The sequence below is a fragment of the Odocoileus virginianus genome, chromosome 3 (assembly GCF_023699985.2).
Source record: "Odocoileus virginianus isolate 20LAN1187 ecotype Illinois chromosome 3, Ovbor_1.2, whole genome shotgun sequence".
Classification (NCBI taxonomy): Eukaryota; Metazoa; Chordata; class Mammalia; order Artiodactyla; family Cervidae; genus Odocoileus; species Odocoileus virginianus.
Window position 1 is genome coordinate 65982830 of NC_069676.1, and position 19743 is coordinate 66002572.

Here is a 19743-nt window from a genome sequence, read left to right on the forward strand (position 1 = left end):
ACTGGCATCTATAAATACATATGTTTGGCTTACTTGGTCCTAAAATATAAAAAACTTTTTAGGAAAATGACAGAACACCTTATATTCAAAATCATCCTCTTGTTCCCACAAATACGGTGCTAAAAGTTCCCTGAAAGAAAAGATGTGACTATCCAACAAGAGGGGAACAATTAGGTAAATTATGATGTGGCCACAAATAGACTATTACATACCCACTAAGATGCATTTAGGAAGAGATTAAGCTAATAGAGGACATGTTTACTCTCCAATTCAAATTATAAAGGAGGATAACAAAACTATATAAACATACTGTGATTAACTCTGACAGAAATACATAAGAGTTCCCAAAATAATCTTAGAAGACTAAAAAACAATAACAGAGGGATGGGTTAATGGATCTCTTCATGCTTTTTGTGTTTTTAAAATTTTCCCTCCTATATGAATATGCATGATGTTCCTCATGACATGATGTTTAAAATACACAAGGCTCTAGTTCCTCCTAGACCTCCTAGAAATACCCCTACTCTCCCACTGCCAACAATCTAATCTTTTTGAAATCACATAATTCAAAAACGGAGTAAGTGAAAGTAACACCACAGGGGATTTACTGCTTCCCAGGCTCTGGTATCCTTTGACTGGGGTCCAAATCCAGCTCCTCCATTTACTAACTACATCACCTAGGGGAAGGCACTTCACCTTTCTAAGTGTTTTTATCTAAAGAGAGGTGGCCTTACACAGATTCTCAGAGGAAAAAATGTTTTACATTTTTTACATTGCATTTGCAGTAATGCAATCAGGAAGAAGATGAACAGAGAGGATATAGTAACAATAAAAAAAAAAAGTGTGAAATAGGAGAGAACAACAGTAGAGAAGTCCAGAAAGGCTGTTGGAAGCCCACGTAGTAGAGAGAGGAAAGAAAACAGGAGTTCAAAACTCTAGTAGGTAACACTGCTATCCTGGGGAAGAAGGTCGGAGAGGGAGCTGCATTGCCCCACCTATTGTTATAATTTTGGAATTCAGAGATGTTAAGTGTTTCAGATGAGTTCTCGTTTTTACCTGTGGGAAGCACAGTGCCGCTTCACATAGTGGGGGAAATTTTACAGACTGGACTTCATTGGTGGTTCAGGTTGAGAACAAACAGCTATGGGGGAGAGGGTGCTAGTCCAAACCTCTGAGACTTGGGTCCTCTGACACTTGAGGCCTTCAGAGCTACTTATGCACAGTCAGCTGGGGTAGCTGATAAACCCCAACCAATAAGGATGCCAAGAACAACATGGGTATAAGACCAATGACCTTGTGCTATAGGCTTTTCAGGAACAAAAGGAGATGAGAATCCAGATTCAATGTACCTATGCTTCAACAAGAAGGTGAAGATACAACTCGCGATAAGATTTTAAAGTGTGAAATGATCATGAGAGATTAAAAATTATTTTAAATTTATAAAGCTCTGAAGTTTATGATATGTAGTTAAGTGAAAGACCAAATGAGTGTTATGTAAAGAATCAACCTGTTTTGGTAATGATTCAGATATCTGCATAGGAAAAAGACAAGACATATCCCATTAAAAAATAATATTGACAGCTAACATGTGTTATTTATGTATAAAGAACCGGGATAAATGTTGATACTTTTAATACTGTTTTAATTATTTTCTATTGGTGCTTACTGAATTGTCTGAAATCAGCATGGGCAACTTTGCAATAAAGAAAGAAAAATTTTAATGCTCCAGTGGGTGCCATACCACTAGTTAATGGACAGAAAGACAAACATCCATACCATTATAACGGTGGACACATGAAACAGAAAATACTTTGCCATCAAACATTTAGAATAAATGTTAGGAAAGGATAAAAAGAAAGAACTTCATTTTCATTTCCCTCCCACCCACTGCCCTCAGGATATCAGAGAAAGTTTCAAGGTACACAGTTTAAGTACTGAAGGGTTAATTTATCATGATGCTGGGTTAAAAAACAAAAAACAACAGCCTTGAAAACTTCCAAATAGTTTATTGGCTTTGAAAACCAAATCATGTTCAATCATACTAAATAGATTAGAGGTTCAAGGCTTTATAGTATTGCATTACGTTGGCATGAATGCATATAAAGCTCAGTCCCTACCTTTATTGTTAATAGCTTTCTAATCCCTGACTAGAAATTTATAGTTTAGAAATGGCAACACATCTTAAAGATTAAAGCCATGTGACAAATAGTTCATGTCCCTTAATAACCAAATCACATGCCTTAGATTGGGGAAGCTTATCTGCCTTTTCCTTCTATACGGTTTCATTGGTAGGAACTACTTTATATCCCTATTACATGAATGATGAATGGGGCCGTTGGTTATGGTCTGTTATTTGCTTGGCTGTAGTCAATATGTTTTCTTTGGACAGGGATTTCTGTGATTTATCTCTCTCCTGGCCTTATCACTTATTAACTCTGGGTAGACAGGAAAAAGCCAAGGTTGTATATAAGGCCTAGTGGCCATTTAGACCTCTAATGTCAGTGAAAATATCCCTTTTAATGATCCTGTTACACTAGCTACTCAAGTCCTGATTACACTCCACTCCAAATAGGAAATAAAGGTCGTATTTCTTGGAAACTATGTACATAAAATATGCAAAATAATATGCTTCCTTCAGACTAGCTTTATTCTTTGCAGAAACGGCTTTCATTTTACAGATGTCACAGAAGTACAATGGGTATTTTCAGTGATTCTTGTTGCTCTTGTCCCTGTATGGCACCAACGGTGTTTAAGTTTACAGATGCCACTGGGTTGAGGACCACCAATCACATCAATGTATGGCAGATCAGGAGCGATCGTATTTTGTGAAAAAATTCCCTTTGGCAGAGGAGAAGAGGCTTGGAGCTTAGCCTTTGGATCACAAAAGCAAAAACGAATAAACATTCTCTCTGCCTTGAATTCTTTTCTTTGTGTGTAAATGGCTCATTTGGAGTAATATTTGAGACATGTGGACAGGAGCAGCCTGTTAATTTTTCTTTCTTCTTGGGTCTTTTCCAATTAGGACACAGCTAAGGCAAAACTGCTCGTCAAGTGTTCATTACACAGCTCTCCTTCAGCTGAGTCCTAAGTGAAAACAATCTGATATAAAAGAAAACACATTCTTGCCTTCCTTTCCCCCATTCTTACTGAATTTTCTTAGACCCATCTTTATAACAATTAACACATGTGCAGAATACTGCCCTTTATAAAGCATTTTCATGCCCATTCTTTTACTGATACCCACAAGACCCTTGGGGCGCCCAGAGGAGGAATAACCCCACTATCTATTCACTGAGAGGAATCCAAAAATCGGCCTGTGCCCTTCATCCCCTTCACCTCCATATCCAACCCATCCCCAGGTCCTGTCCACTTTTCCTCTTAAATATCTTTTGAATCCTCTCACTATATTCCACCTCTACCCATTACTACCCAAATTAAATTCATCAAATGCCTTTCCCAGACTACCGCAAAGGCCTCCTTACAGGTCTTACTTACAGCATCCATTCTGGTTTCCTATGCTCCAGCCAGCCAGAGTTTTTCTGCTTCTGTTTTCTTTCAAAATAAAAGTCTGGTTATGTCCACCTATCCACTTTAAGGACTGCCCATTGCTCTTGGGATGACAGACAACTAAATTCCTCCCCAGGGCTACAAGGCTTCATAGGCTTGTCTCCGCCCACTGCTCCAGTCTTTTCTCTTGCCATTCTTTTCCTCTCTCTTGATTTTTCAGCCTCGGTGGAATTTTTACAGCCTTCCAAGATGTCACATTTCCTCTCACTCAGAGCCCTCTTACTTGTTCCTCTCTTCTGGAACACTCAGTTTCTTTCGCCAAACGCACCCAACCCAATCCTTCATGAACTGCCAGGTTAACTCTTAATCACCCTTTAAATCTCAATTCATGCAAGTTTATCTGACAGAAAATATCTCTAACTGACTGACTGAGGATCCTTTGTTATATTCTTGCCTGAAACTCTGTACTTGTTTTTCTGGACACTCAGTAGGTTTGAAATTGTAAACTTGTGAATATCCATGTTCCCTCTTAAACTACAAGATCCATGAGAACATGGTTTTACTCAACACAGTTTTAGAACACTGCCTAGAATAGAACAGACAATCCACAAATACTTGTGAGATGAGTGAATGGATTAACAAAAGAAAGTCATAAAATCAGACAACCCAGATTTTTTGATTCTGACTCTAATACCTAGAAAGAAACTATTTCCTTAGTCAGATGAAAGCTGGCATATATGTAATACTAAATAAAATGTGCTCTCACAACCAGTTCTTTATAGTTTGAAGAGAAACATACTCATTATCTGCTTTTCTCCTTTTGTGTTTGCTTTTAGGGAGCACTCATACTGTACCAGGAAAGCATCACATACATTACCTATTGACTTCTTAGATGCAGTTACTGTTAAAATATCTCATTTTACAGACAAAAAGTTAGTACTATGTAATATAGATCCAACCCCACTTTTTTTTTCTTTAACAAAAAATCCAACTACTATGCTCTCTACATGTAAGTTCACATTAAAGGAGATAGATTCTTAATTAACAGCTCTTATTTACATTCCCTGCCATCCAGAGCACAAAAATCAATGAGGACCCATTGATTCTGTGCAATATGTCACTCAATTACTAGAGAACACCTATCGTAAGTAAGATACTGAGTCAAGGTGCTTATAGTGGGCAAAACAAGATAATTTCAGGGAAGGCTCGCTGCCTGTGGACCTCTGGAGATGCGTCTATATGAGAACAGAAGAAGAGAGTGAAGGTATAAGGAAGTGAACGATGAACGAGCCATGTAAGCATGTAAGCACATGCAGCAAAAGAGCTCCAAGGACAGCGACTCTCCCAGCTGATCAAGATAAACTATAGGAAGCATCAAAGTCCCCTAGTCAACCCGCTCACTTACAATAAAAACACTGAGGTCTGGAGCACCTCAGCAACTTGTCCCATGTCTCACTGCCAGTTAGCAGGGCTGGGACTAGAACACAGACCTCCCTGACCTCATGCTCTGGCCACTTGCTACAGTGGCCAGAGGACACTTCAGAGGGGAATCAAGTTTGAACTGGATCTAGGAAAATCACCATATTCAAAGTTGCTAACCATGAAGTAAGCTTGAGGCATAGTGGGGAGACTGGGACTAGAGGAGCCCAGAAAGAGCTGGACCCAGGGCACAGTGAAATGTGAACGGCAAGCCCAGGGGTTTGGGCTATATCTTACATATAGGGAGCAAATAAGAAAAGTTTCTCTGCACAGAAATGATACGAAACTGATTTTCTGGAAGTTTAATCTGGCAATGAATTAGTGTAAGAAGAGGCAGAAAAACAGGAGATTCACTTGGTGGAAACTCTACTTTCTCCCTAAGCCTGATAACTTTGTTTATCCCCAGGATGGCAGCCTTCATTTGTGCAGATTTCCAAGAACTAAAAACAGAGCTTTCTGCCCGAAACCTCTTGAAAGGGGAGTTAAAGCTGATTATAACCTAATACCCTTGAAGGGGGCTGGTGATAGATGGTACCCATGTTACCATGGCCTCCAGAAGAGGGGTTGAAGTTAGGGATGGAAATAAGAGAACAAGTGTGCTGTTCCTGAAAAATCAACACCTGAGAACTTAATAAATCTGGGATGCTTTATTAAATGTTTATTATTTGAGGCCATTTCTAAGAAAATACTTGTTTAATCAAAATAGTATGAATAATCAAAATAATATGAATCACATTCATAAATCTTTTTCTTGATACCATATTTATACTGTGCTGTCTTTATTTGCAGTTGATTAGTATCACTTATTTCTCTAATTTACTGATGACTATAGGTTTATTACTAAAATTCCAAAGGACATTTCATAGACCTCTAGAACATGATGGAGAAGATAAACAACATGTAAAATATTTACACCATATTGGGGACAGCAATGAATGAATGAATAATAATGATCATCACTTATTAATGGAAACTACTAATATCTGGCTAAGTGCTCCTGCTAGCTCACCCTAAGTGCTTTATACACATTTCCCTGCTACTAAGAACAACCCCAGCAAGTTATTTTTCCTTGTAATAATGTAAACATGAGGTAACTGTGGTTTAGAGCCATCACACTACATACCCAAAATAATCTCTCTGGTAAGAGGCAGAGCTGAGATTTCAATCTGTACCCATCAACTCTTAAACCCAAGGACTTAATCACTATGCTGCATCATCTCCTTGGAAGTGAGAAAGACTACAGGGGAGGAATGAAAAGAGCAAGAAGGGAAAAAAGAAGAAGAGTGGGGGTAGAGAGAGAATACAGAGGAATGGGGAGAGGAAAAAAAGAAAACTGGAAAGATATGGTACATGTCATCAAGTTTCATGGAATATACTCAGGCAACACGACCCCTTCTACATGCAAAGTAATTCTGGGCATATGGTACAAACAGGAAGCATTTCCAGGAAGAATATTTACTTCAAAGTAAAGTCTGAGACTAACAAGAACTCTGTTTAGTCCTTCCACAGGAGCAGGAAGCTTGGTGGAAAATGTAAAGAACAGGAGAACTCAGCAGCAGAAAGGATTAGAGATGTGACCCAACCAAACCAAATCTGAGCTGTTAGATGAGCACCCTTGGGGCTTTCACCAGCTTTTGGGCAACAGGCAGTAAATGGTTCTTGGTACACACCTAAGCTGGTCTAGCATCCTGGTGGCCCATTGCTCCAGTCATATTTTTCCCCAAAGACACCACCCACTCCAATAGAGAAAGAACTGGAAGGAAGTTTAAAAGTACATTTGGATTTGGGCATCTTTTATGAAGAAAAATCAACTCAAAGAGCTTTGAAGAAGCAGCTAAAACCTCCTGAGAGTCTTTTATCAACACCCAAGGTTACTTCAACTTAGCAGGAGAGAATTCTACAAGTCACTTAAAGATGGAACAGCAAAGAAGCTACTGAGAAGAACAAAGATACCGGGGAGTCCCCCTCCAAGGCAGTGGAGGTTTATGGGGATTGACTTCCCACTGGACTGACGGACCAGACACAGGATTAGGGAGGACTTTGAAAAAAGTCCTGTCCTCAGAAAGGGATTTTGTTTCCTCCTATGAGAAAACATGATTTAAAATTTAAAGTCAGCCTTGCTGTGCATTTACATGAGAATAACTGGCCACAATAAATCAGATCAGGGACGTGACATCGAGCTCTTTTGTTCCAATCAGGTTGGGATTCACTTTGCTCCCTCACTCTAATGGAGCAGACACCAGAGAGGGCACAGCTGGCAGCTGAGAATCTGCACGTGTCCCTGGTCTGAAGCACCAAAGATGGAGAGCTGCACTCCTGGCCCTACAAGTGGAGCCAGCTTGCAGGCAATCTGTGTTTAGTCAAATTCTTTCCTCCCACCCCCAGAAGTCTGCTTTTATTTGCATAGATTAGGCCAGGCTGTTCCTGTCTCGGTTGTGTGTGGGGTTTTTCTTTTTCATTGATTATGGATTTTCAGAGCCTTGCACATACGCACGCGCAAATCCTCTCACACGCACTCAAAAGCAGTACGTTTGGGATGTTGTTTTTCAGTCCCAGGACATTTTTTTTTTTTAAAGGAAAAATTCCAAGTGATATTCTCCTAGAAACAGTGTTGGCTCACCCTACCCAGAAAACCAAGCCTCGCATCTTGAAATGCCATAGATGTTAAAGAAAATGAAGTGTGAGCTTCTATGGAAGAGGAGGGCTGCAGGTTTCCAATGAGCTGAGTGGTTGTTCAGATACAAAGAACAGAGAGAATTTATGACCCATCTCGATGCCTTTGCTAGAGAGTGGTGACAAGCAGAGAGGTAAACTGAGCAAACCACCAAGGTCTGGCAGCACCAGCCATGAATGTGTGACCCTTGGCAGGGGCATTTAACGATAATGATCAAGAGTCTTCGGTGTGGTTCACCAATTAACAGAGACTCTCTTGTTAGAAGTGATGTAGTCACAGTGACTGTGAACAGCCAGCTATATCAATGGGGAAGTTTTTGTACCGGTTTCTTCGAAAATTTTATTTTTCCGAAGCAGAGAGAGGTGAGTCTCTCTCTTAGAATACTTAAAAACTAATTCTTCCTATCTATGGTCCACAGGTTGAGGCAGGATCAGCAAAAGCATTTTTTTCATACTTTAAATTTCCCGCACACTTACACATGTGCAAGCACACCCAGGACTTCTCTCTCTTATCCTTAACTACTTCGTGAGACTTGCAGATCGGCCACTTTTATCTTTGATCTTAATTCCCCCGTCTGATACAGGTTTTCCAAGATGTGATTTCTAAAATTGATGGCAATTTTTTTAATGGTTAAAAAAAAAAAATCCCAATAATGATGGGTCCCCTAGCTATTTTCTTTTGAGAACTTAAGTAATTTAATAAGGATGATTTTTTTTTTAACTTTTATGGCCAGGTGGCTCAAGGGGATATTTTGTTGAGCACTGATTAAAAATAATTTCTTCTAAATGAGACCTGACCACAGAATGGAACCATTAATGGGCAGAGACGCTGTCACCAAAGCGGAATCACGCTTGATTGCCTCTCGTTCCTCCCACCACACGAGCGTTTTCTTCTTCTTCTTCTTCTCCTTTTCTTGTTCTTAATGGCAGAGTAAATAAGCAGCCAGCGAGGCCTAAATGTTTTCGACCAAAAACAGAGTCCAAACTCCTCAGAGAAAACATTTGGCCTCTGTGGTTTTGTAATATGTTCCAGAACACCGAGTTCAGTGAAGAACATTGTGAAAAACTCCCATCCATCGGAATGATGGTGGGGAATGTTACAGTATCAGAAGTTTCAATTGGTCCTTTTCCTGCAGGCCCATAATGAGGCTTGTAAAAAAAAAAAAAAGAAAAGCGCTATGTGGAAGTTCTCATGGGAAAAATGAATGGCAAGAAATCCTAGCTTTAAAAGAAACAGCTAATCTGCTAGTTTGATTGTTCTTCAAAACTTACGCTGAACCAATGAGCCTAATTAAAAACACTTGGCCTACTTCTATAAAGCATCATAGCTTTCTCTATGCTTCGTTTGTATACACCACAAAACTCCAGATAGACTATTATTTTTTCAAGTGCTTGCTAACAAAGTGCTGACTTTGTTGGGATAGCTGAGCTAATTTCTTGAACTCAGTGTGAAACCTTAGCTAAACAAAATTGTGGTAATTTTCCTTAATTTGTAAAAGTGATTGGAGTGCAAATAAAATTTTCCTCTTGGGTCAATCCTATAATTTTCAATTAACTAAAACTAATCGTCAGGCAGGCACCAAACCTGCATTTTGTTTAAAGGACTGGGAGGCATTTCCAAGGGTCAGGATGCATTAGCTGTTTTTATAATTTTGAGAGAGAGGATTGAGGGGGGAGAGCGAGTCACTGATAAGCATGGTCGGTTTTTTTTCCTCCTATTAAAATGCAACAGGAAAGATGCTTTGAGATAAAATGTCACAGTAAAATAAAATTTGTCCATTTAATTGTATGGTTACAATTAGGATGTGTTGACACAGTTGTCCCTTCATGCTTTGGAGTCTCTTTGTGTGAAAGCAACTTACACTCTGTACTTAATCTGGCTTTGTGGTCCTTTATTGATTAAAGAAGGAAACATGGGGCCAATTTCTGGAGGCGCCAACCCAGCAATGACTGCTACATAGCAGAGGACCTAGACTGCCCCCAAAGCCAGTGTGGTCCTTGGACCAGGATCATCAGCCTCTCCTTGTGAGCTTGTTAGAAATGCAGTTTCAGATCCCACCCAGAGCTACTGAATCAGAATCTGGATTGCAACAAAGATCCCTGGGTGTTTGGTTTACAGGTAACACTCTGAGGATCTCTTGACTACACACTAGGCACTTAAGACTATGCACTTGATGTGTTTCCACAGAGAACCTGCCTGATTCTCTCCAGGTGATGTGAGGAAATTCACCTTCACCCTAGAACCCTACCTTCTTAATGCAAGATAGATCCATGTGCCAAGGCAGGTCCATGTGTTTGGGGTGGCAGGAGGCAGTCATGGGGAACAAAATGAAGTTTAAAGGGAAAGAAAGCACCAACCCAGAATTAAATATGAAAATCACCAAAAGTCTTTAAATGGCCATGCCCAGGCTAGAAGAAAGTTGTATTGTGCAGTCAAGCACATTCCTACTCCATAAAGCAAGCAAACCCGCACATGATGGCTTACCGTCCCGAGACTCTTAGGACTGTCTAGCACTCCTCCTTGCTCATGCCACTGCCTTAGGTATCTAACCCACAATTTCAACAGATCCTGTCATTCAACAAGGACACCTAGATGAAATCTTATCTAATAATAATGGTAATAATAATAGTAGTAGTAGTAGCAACTCATTTCATCATAAATGAGGTGAAACAGACAAAATGGGTCTTAAGAAGAAATAGATTTTAGAATAAAATAACACTTATACATACAAGATTGAGTCAAAGACCCACAGGGTCAAGACCGCTCTGTCCACCATCTGCAGTAGTTCTTACCTGTGTAAATGAATCTGCCAGGTGTCCCTTTGCAGAACTGTTTGGATTTGTAGGACAAGGTGACCTCTACAACACCAGGGATATGCCGAGGAGGAGTCTGCACACGGATGGCATGAGGAGTAATCAACTAGTGGGAGACATTTGGGGGAAAAAAAACATTGTCATTGCAATACGTAAAGGACTCATTTCACATCTTTTTTATCGGTTCTCAATAAACATAGCCTTCAAACACATAATTAACCTGTCCATGTTTAAATACAATCATGATGGAACCTGTATAAAAGGCACTGACAACAATATTTACAAGTGCTCTGAGAACAGTCATAACAACTTTATCTGAGTTTTCCTACATGGCAGGCACTCTGCTTCCTGGTTTAAAAAGTGAACCTGGTCTAATGAAATGATTTATCTACTACAGGATATCCTTTGGAAAAATCTCTGTTTTGAGGCAGACACCCAAATCAGCACTGAGCTCTGCCACACCTCTGCAGAAGCTAGTGGGCCTGGTGTTTGAACTGAGCCCTTCAACATGTGCAAAACACTGAGGTAGGAAATCCATGGTCAAGGTGCTCTGATGAGCTGCAGAGCCATGTAGGAAATGCCCTGAAGACCATTTGGTACATTAACTACCAGAGGAACTATCAAAGAGCTTTAAAGGGGAAACCCAAGAAGCTCTCTCCCTGGACAGCTGAGGGGTCTGGCAAGACTAAGGGCTGTCCATAAAAGGGAGCTGGAAGCTGGGGAGGGGCCGGAGGATGATCAGTGTTCCATTATGCAATGTTACGTGTGCAAGGAGAAAGTTCATTTCTGAACCCTGTTGGCAATCAGAGCACACTGCAAAGCAGAATTTGTGTTTTAGTACTCTTATCATTGTTTATATAACTAAAATGTTATTAATGGCCATAAAACTGGCATTATCTGCTTCTTTGAAAACTCCAGCCCTGGTAGCTGACCTCTGATGGTGCTGGACTCTATGTGCTCTCTCTCTGGCATGTGCAACTGCCCATTCCTTGACTGCTTTCAGAGTCGTTTAGCTCAGGGCAGCAGTACTGGGTCAGTATGTAGTGGGTGATCATTTGTACTGACTCACGTTTGTGCTGTTCTTATAACTTAGAAAGGGCTTTTGTGTCAATGTGCAACTTTAAATATTTTGTTCAGAGAATCACAGACGAGAATCTGTGACTCCATGAGAATCAAGGTGACAGCACAAATGGCAGCCCCTGAGTCCTACCTAGGTAAACAGTCCCAGCACAAAGTCCTGGCAAAAGAATGGAAGAAAGCTGCTCCTGCTAAAATCCACAAGTGATTTCTATCAAATGCTCTTTATTGAAACATAAAGGTCATCTGCGCAGAAATCACTTTAACTTAGTAATTAGAAATGCCTACCCTCTCCCATAGAATGTGTGCACCCTTATTTGCTGGAAATACACAAAAGATTCTTCAGAATACCATACTTATGTGGAACCACTGGAGACTGAGCTCTCAATGGCTGCGTTTTTTTGGATGGCTAAGGGTTTACCCGTAAAAGCACAAAAAATATTTATTTAAAAGATTTTGACCTTTTCATACTGAAATTCTTCCAAAATGAATTATATGTTTCCTAAAACAAGCAAAGTATATATAATTTAATTTAGCCCTAATAAATCAAGATTTTCATTTGAAATACCCCTTGTTATATCTTAGTTCTATTTATCTTAGATCGATGTATCTTCTAGAATATAGAAAAGGCCTAAGTGACCATGAGGTATGAGGGGCTATTTTCCCCTGCAGTAAATGGCTCTGGATGCTTATGAGTTTTAAATTATTTCTACTTTGTTCATTTTTTTGTCTTTTTTCCTCCTAGTGTCCTTTGCACCTTCTGTACTTCTCTTCTAATCTTTAAGGATCGAAAACAGGAAGTCTAGTTTACTATTGTATAGAGAATAAGAGAAGGAAGGAAGCTCTGAAAAGCAGTAAAAGATGATCTTCCAAAATCAAGTGTGTGTTTAATTTCAACTGATCGGACAGTGTTCTTGCAATGTTGGGATTAACACTAGTTGAGTACTAGGGTAGGAGGTTACCCACCATGTCATCGAAGGTTTTACTTGAAAGCACTAATTTGGTCAGCTCAGTAGTATGTATTCTTAACTACTTTTTTCAGATATGAAAACAGAATCATAAATTGTTAAATTGCTTGCACAAAATCACCCTCATAAGAGTAAGTAAGAGCAAAAGTGACCCTGATACAGTTCAAAAAATGGCAGGGAGTAATTCTTCCTATCTAATCATAAAGAAGAAATTGTTCATATTTATATCTTTAAACTTTTTAAAGCTAGCATCAAACTCAAATTTTTCAGATCCAACACTACATGTATATGTGTTGTTTTTAAATTCACATGCTATTCATTTTTCATTTTATATCTGGTCCCTGGTTGTGCCTTTGATGGTGGAAGTTGCCATATAGTTATATTCCAAATAAGTTGCATGCTTCTATTCTAAAAGTTACTTGGACTGTAAAGTAACATTAAGTCACAATAAAATTTAGGAGAACTTTCAGACAGAGAATATTTCATCCACCCTCCCTTTTCTCAGGGGAAATACATTTTAAAAGATGGAAAGATATCAGTAAATAGAATATGGAGACATCTTTTTAAGTATAAGGACCTATGAGTTGATACACTATGTAACAAAATTGATTTAGAAAAGTTATAAAATTTACAAATTGATTAGATATGACTGCAAAGAAACTACTTAAGAGAGTAGGGAGTTGGCATAAAGGAAATTGAAACATTTTTGTTTACAATTTCATTTTCCATTTTAATCAATCACTCTAACTAAAGCAGAGATTCACTCTTGAAATAACTGTCCTTTGAAAATAAGGTAGAATATGAACCATCATTAGAGAATGAACTTGATGTTTTCCTTGCTGTAGATGTTATTCTGGGAACAGGCTCTCACACTGACACATGATATTGATGGCATTCAGAAGGAAAAAATTGTATCTAACCACTATCAATTAGATAGAGGAGAGGTTTATTTATTTACAAGAGGAGAGGTTTATTTATTCACAAGAGGAGAGGTTTATTTATTAATCACTCAAAGAGTTACAAATTTATTGCAGGAAGGAATGCTAGTAATCACTTAAAACTAATAATCTCATTTTAATAGCTAAAGACACAAAAGTCCAAAAAAGTCTAGGGGCTTCAAAAGTTGACCCAACATCTTAGGAAAAAGAAAGGGTCTAGATTTGGAAGTCTAGTACCCAAAACCCACCCCAAACCCCTTCCCCATCTCAGGATAAATTTCTCACATTGTTCTAATCGGGCTGAACTAAAGGCAGCCCCTCTAAGTTACAGAAGGAAGAAGAGCTCTAGTATAAGTCTAAATTTTTCAAACTTTCATCCCTGGAATACCACTTCCTAAGTTTCACCATATCTATAAACAACCCATACCCATGTAATTATGTACTTAAAATCCTTAATTGGTTAACTTTCTGCTTTGTTGTTGTTCAGTGCGCAGCTGTGTCCAAGTCTTTGTGAACTTGTTTCAAATAACTTATTTTAAAAGGACACTATATTACTATTGCAACTGGTTGTGGTAATCTTAAAGTTAATATTCTAGTTAGATAACCTTGACAACTTGAATGGGTTTATTGAAAAGGGAGTTGAGCTAGTGTTAGAATACAGACTTGTTTGCTCCAACTGAGACTTTCTCCCTTAACATAAATCAGAAGGATTAAAGGAGAAATAAAAGGGGAATCACTTTCTCACGATGATTCAGTTCTATTTAATGTCTGTGTCAAATCCAAAATGGTCTCCTGTACAACAAGGGGTACATGCCCCACGCTTTGGTAAATTCTGTTCTAAGTGATTCGAGAACAGATTCACTCTCTTGGCTTAACTTCCTTAAAGCACAAAACGAACAATTTGAGTTAAAAATAAACATACCTCTGAAACCCTGTAGCATCTGATATTACTTTCTTCCTTCTTGGAAGTCTACACTTTCTTCACTTCTATGACACTAATTATAAAACCTAAGCCTCAGAGAGTGTCTAATGGTTTACCAAAGCACTTTCACATTCACTATCTTTTTAAAGCCCATCCTTATGGGATATGTATTACAGATGAGCAAAAATTGAGAGTCAGGCAAGTTAACTAATATTATTTGGAAAGAGCAGGAAAAAAATCAACCTCTTGTGCCTGTAAATAAGTGTTTTCCAGAGTTCCTCTCTCATTCATTGATTCCTGATCTCTTCCTGTGCCAACTATTTCCTTCTGCCAACTTGTTAATTGTAGACATTTCACAAGTCTTGTTCTAGATTTTCTCTTTCATTTGCCTAACAATTCTTGAGTTCACTCACTGGCTCAACCATGTTAGCTAAACTGACTTCCAAGTCTACGCCTGTGGCTTTGATCTCTTTGGCCAAACACCACATTTTTATCAGCAACAGAGTAACAGAATTTCCCTGTATGTATCTTACTGCCACTTCAATCTCAACAGGATGCAAGATCATTTATCATCTTACTACGTATAACTGTACTTCCTGATCCTGTGTTCCCTCTCTCAGCTAAGAGAACACTACCCTTTGAATTACCCAAAAGAGAAACCTTGGGATTATCTTTTATTCTCCCTTCAAATTTTCTTTTAGTCATGTTGACCCTACCTTCTACTGAATTTCACTGGCTCCCTGCCTTTCTCCTTTATCCTGGTTCAGGCTGTCACCATTTCTTACTCAGACGATTGCAATATTATAAATGCCTTCTAACATGGCCTTTCTCTACTTCTACTTTCTCAACCAGAATAGTCCTCTTCAAACCAACCTCACTATGCCATGCCCTGACTCAAACTGTCACCTGCTCCTTCATGTATGGTATGTAGTCCAGACTCCTTAGCATGGTAGCCAGGTGCTCCAAGGTTTGAGAGCTGACTGCCCTTGTGAGTCATCCTTCCCACTCTGCCCTTCCATACTCTGGAGAGAAGGCCATGTGGATATATGAAAATAGCCTAACATCTTTGCCTTATTCATGCCATTCCTTGCCTAAACATTCCCCTACTGCTATTTCTCTTGTTCCTTAATATCCTGAAGAGATGTTCTCTCTTCCAGTAAGTTTCACCTGATCCTAAGAGTCACAGTTACTCACACCTTTGTAAAAATTTATATAATTATGGAATGCATACTCGAGAACTTAGCATCCTATTTTACCTTGTGCTATAAAGATTTTCTTACACATCTTTTTCTCAGACAATCCTTGAGGTCAGCAACAGGGTGTAATTCATGTCCATACCCTCTAAAGTATTTAACTTAATGCCTCATATACAGGATATTTCCAAAATATTTCTGACATAAATTCTTGTATAAATTAGGCCAGAATTCTACTAGATGTTTGACTGCATTAAGCTAAGTAATAAGAGTCCACCCTATCCATAATATAGGATCTCCTATCTTTTCTCCTTGGAAGAAAAGCTATGACAAACCTAGACAGCATATTAAAAAGCAGAGACAATACTTTGCTGGCAAAGGTCCGGATAGTCAAAGCTATGGTTTTTCTAGTAGTCATGCATGTATGTAAGAATTGGACCTTAATAAAGAAGGCTGAATACCAAAGAACTGATGCTTTTGAGCTATGGTGTTGGAGAAGACTCTTCAGAGTCCCTTGGACAGCAAAGAGATCAAACCAGTCAATCTTAAAGGAAATCAGTCCTGAATATTCATCAGAAGGACTGATGCTGAAGCTCCAATACTTTGGCCACCTGATGTGAAGAGCTGACTCATTCGAAAAGACCCTGATGCTGGGAAAGAGGGAAGGCACAAGAAGGGGATGACAGAGGATGAGATGGTTGGATGGCATCACCAACTCAATGGACATGAGTGAGCAAGCTCCAGGAGATGGTGAAGGACAGGGAAGCCTGTGCTGTAGTCAGTGGGGTTGCAAACACGACTGAGTGGCTGAACCACAACTATTCATAAGAGCCCACCATTCCTAACCTGATAATATTTAACCCTCGTCCCCTAAGTTGCTCTTAAAATTATCTAGCTGGCCCAGGACTCAGATCCCTGCATGAGACCACTGCTCAGATATCATTTAAGAGGTAAAAAAGATGTCTAAAGGTCTGTGACTCACACCAGTGAGAACAGATAAGGTGAAAGAAAGAAAAATATTTAAGCAATACAAAAAAGTGAGCCACAAAAGATCATCTCTCCAATAGCAGCATTTATCTCTAGACTGATGATGCTAATGAGATACAACTTCTCTCTCCCCATTCTTCCTCATATGTGTGTGCACATGTGTATTTGTGTGTGAGTATACAGGTGCTTGCACAGGAAATAATGGCCATATAAACAATTTTGGAGTAAATAAATTCACATATTTATAGGTATTAATTATGAGAAAAATCTTACTAAAATCAAAAGTAGAATCCTAGCAGTTTGTGCAGTATGTATTGCATGTGACTTAAATGAGAATTAGATATATATTTGCATGGAAGAAAGGCTAAAAGGAAAATCATCAGGGTCAAGAAAAGTTACAAGATGGTAAAGTTGTAGTTTACTATATTTTCTTCTGCATACTTCCCTGAATTCTCAACCACAAGGATGCATTAATATCAGAATTAGAAGAAATCATTTTTAAGTGTGATATTACAATGAAAATAACACACATAGTTTCTGCAAAGCCCCAGTAGAGGCTGCTGGCACACCAAGGACCTACCAGGAAACAGTAGTTATACTCTCTCTGAGCTACCTATATGAGCATTTTCTCTTCATATCAGAGCACAGGAGCAGAAGAGTCCTGAGTGGTCACCAGGTGAGGCATGCTTCTGGGTACAAAGTGAAGCTTCTGTGGCCATGAGAGACAAGACACAGACATGGAGGTGGTGGGTGGGGCCTGTCCTTGATCAAAGTGGGAAACAGAAGAGAGGAACGCCTCTGTCCGTGGATGCACAGAGCATCATGGCAATGCACAGAGGTGGAAGCAAAACCCCCAAGAGGCAGTCTGCAAAGTCTGGGAGTCTAGACGAGGGACATGGGAGAGGATAATCCTCCATGCAGTTTTTACATAAGTCTCAAAAGTATGACCACTTTTTTGGTGGGTGAATGAGAGTACCCAGTATTTTAGAATATTAATGGGGACATGTTGGAGAATTCTGGGGGAAAGGGGCAAGTCTTGGGAATCACTTTCTTCTCTGAGAGCCGGTAGCACTTACTATCTGTACTCCTCCGTGTGCTAAGTGCGTGCTTGCTAAGTCGCTTCAGTCGTGTCTGACTCTGCACAACCCCATGGGCGGTAGCCCGCCAGGCTCTTCTGTCCATGGGATTCTTCAGGCAAGAATACTGGAGTGGATTGCCAGGCCCTTCTCCAAGGGAATCTTACCGACCTAGGGATTAAACCGTGTCTCATTATGTCTCCTGAACTGGCAGGCAGGTTCTTTACCATTAGTGGCACCTGGGAAGCCCCTTATCCCTCTAGCTCACATTAAATGGATGGTGATAATGACCTTGATGGGGACTTTAGCAGCAATGACTTTTCATTGTCTTCTAACTATGTGCCAAGCTATCTGAGAAGCTAACTATGTGAGAAGCTCTTTCAGTGATTTTTGCTCTGTCGTATTAAGGGCAAGCATGGGTATTAGCTGGTTCATACGTATGAAAAATGAATTTCAGCAAAGTTAAGAAAAATGATCAAGGAACTGATATGAAGCATCAAGTCTGCCTGTCTGGTGACCACCACTGTACAACTGTCCCTCCCTACTGCTATTTATTGTTTTTCTATAATTCCTCGTACTTGTACTTTTCATCCTACCTCCACTGTTGACAGGATGAAATGGGTCCCCAGTCTCTCCTACACCTAAATAAAGTTCTGGGAACATAGTAGGTCCTCAAAATACCCTTTCTCACTGGTGAGAAGCTGGCTGGGAATTATTTCCCACCAAAACAAAAAAGCAATTCCAAGATAAGCCTTCATCCATGTTTTTCAACCAATGGAACTATAAGAAATAAATGCAATTTGAAGTTCCAAGCCACAAGACAAAAAAATAACTGGAATTACTAGAAAGCACACCAGTGATTTTTCCTTATTATGCTTTGGACTTAATATTTTAGCCTTAATCATTTTCAACACTAAAAAGTTAAAAGGAAGAAAAAAAAACCCTTCAAAACAAGCAAAGCCTTAAAGAGAAGGGGTAAAAGGAAGGAAAGGTTTCTTCTCTAGAAAAACAATTAACAGTGATGACTAGAAAAAGCCTAAAGTAGGCACTGATAGAGCAGTTTTTAGGTATCACCCGTCCTAGAGTCTGGGTTCTGAGGGACACTGGCCCATTCATCCACTGTCATGCACTGTGCCTCAGTTTACCATCTTGTCCTGCATGTGCTCTGTTCTGTTGGAGTACTGATAATAATGTTAAATATGCTTTGTGTTGGGTAGAGCTTCTGCAGGGACCCTAAAGCACTTTCCAGTTTAATTTTTTAATTTATATATTAATAATTCTCACAGCATTCTCCCTCCTCCTCAGTTAGGGTAATAATATCTATCTCTTTTGAGACAGGCAGGGGGTATTGAGTGATGGACATAAAACAGACACTTAAATAAGGAAACTATAACATAAAAACATAATTAAAGCTTCCAAACCAAATCGACTAAGGATTTTTAAAGAGACACCATAGTGTTGGTGACCATACAAGCAAACTTATTGTCCTTCCACTCTGGGGTGTTCATTTTTCTGTAGTTAAACATGGTGTTTAAAAAAAACATTGTTTTCTGGAATTCTTAAAGAAAATTGAAATATGATCAGCATGTATGCTTGGGGACTGTGCTGGCTGAACCTACATATTTTATCTCTATTTCCCCGAAGTGGATACAACATAAATCAAGGGATGCCAGTTCTTCTCCCAAGTTCCTCAGTGTATTCTGGTTTGTTCCCTAATCAGGGTTCCTTGGGTTTCGTAAGACAGATTTTTTCATTCCCAAGAATTGCCTGTCTCAAAGGCAGTATACGATTTCTCAGGGAACGTGAGAGAAAGCCCATGGAAGCATTTACTGTTTCACAAACATTCTGGTTTCCTTTTGTCCCTTCAAGAAAATAACTAAACCAATGTTTAGCAAAATATGTTGGGTCACATGAATTCCCAAAGATAAACTTTATGTATGAATGTCAGAGGAGACTTTGGAAACTAAAGTCTCAGAAACTGAGTTAAATAGGGGATTTAAAATCTAGATTTTGAACAGTCAGCAGTATCTCCTAACACTGTCTAAAATTTCTCTCATATCGGTATCTACATAGACATAGATACATAGAGAAGAGATAGAGATCTATTTT

General features: G+C 39.2%; 1 protein-coding gene across 9 annotated transcripts in view; it reads right to left on the reverse strand.

Moving 5' to 3' along the window:
* The window catches only part of EBF1 (EBF transcription factor 1), a 422576-nt gene that overhangs the window by 72482 nt on the left and 330351 nt on the right, over positions 1-19743 (reverse strand). For all 9 annotated transcript variants that reach the window (XM_020903301.2, XM_020903298.2, XM_020903297.2 and 6 more), the window contains one exon: positions 10453-10579. In XM_020903301.2, the coding sequence (XP_020758960.1) occupies positions 10453-10579 (127 nt within the window). The remainder of the gene's footprint in view (positions 1-10452; positions 10580-19743) is intronic.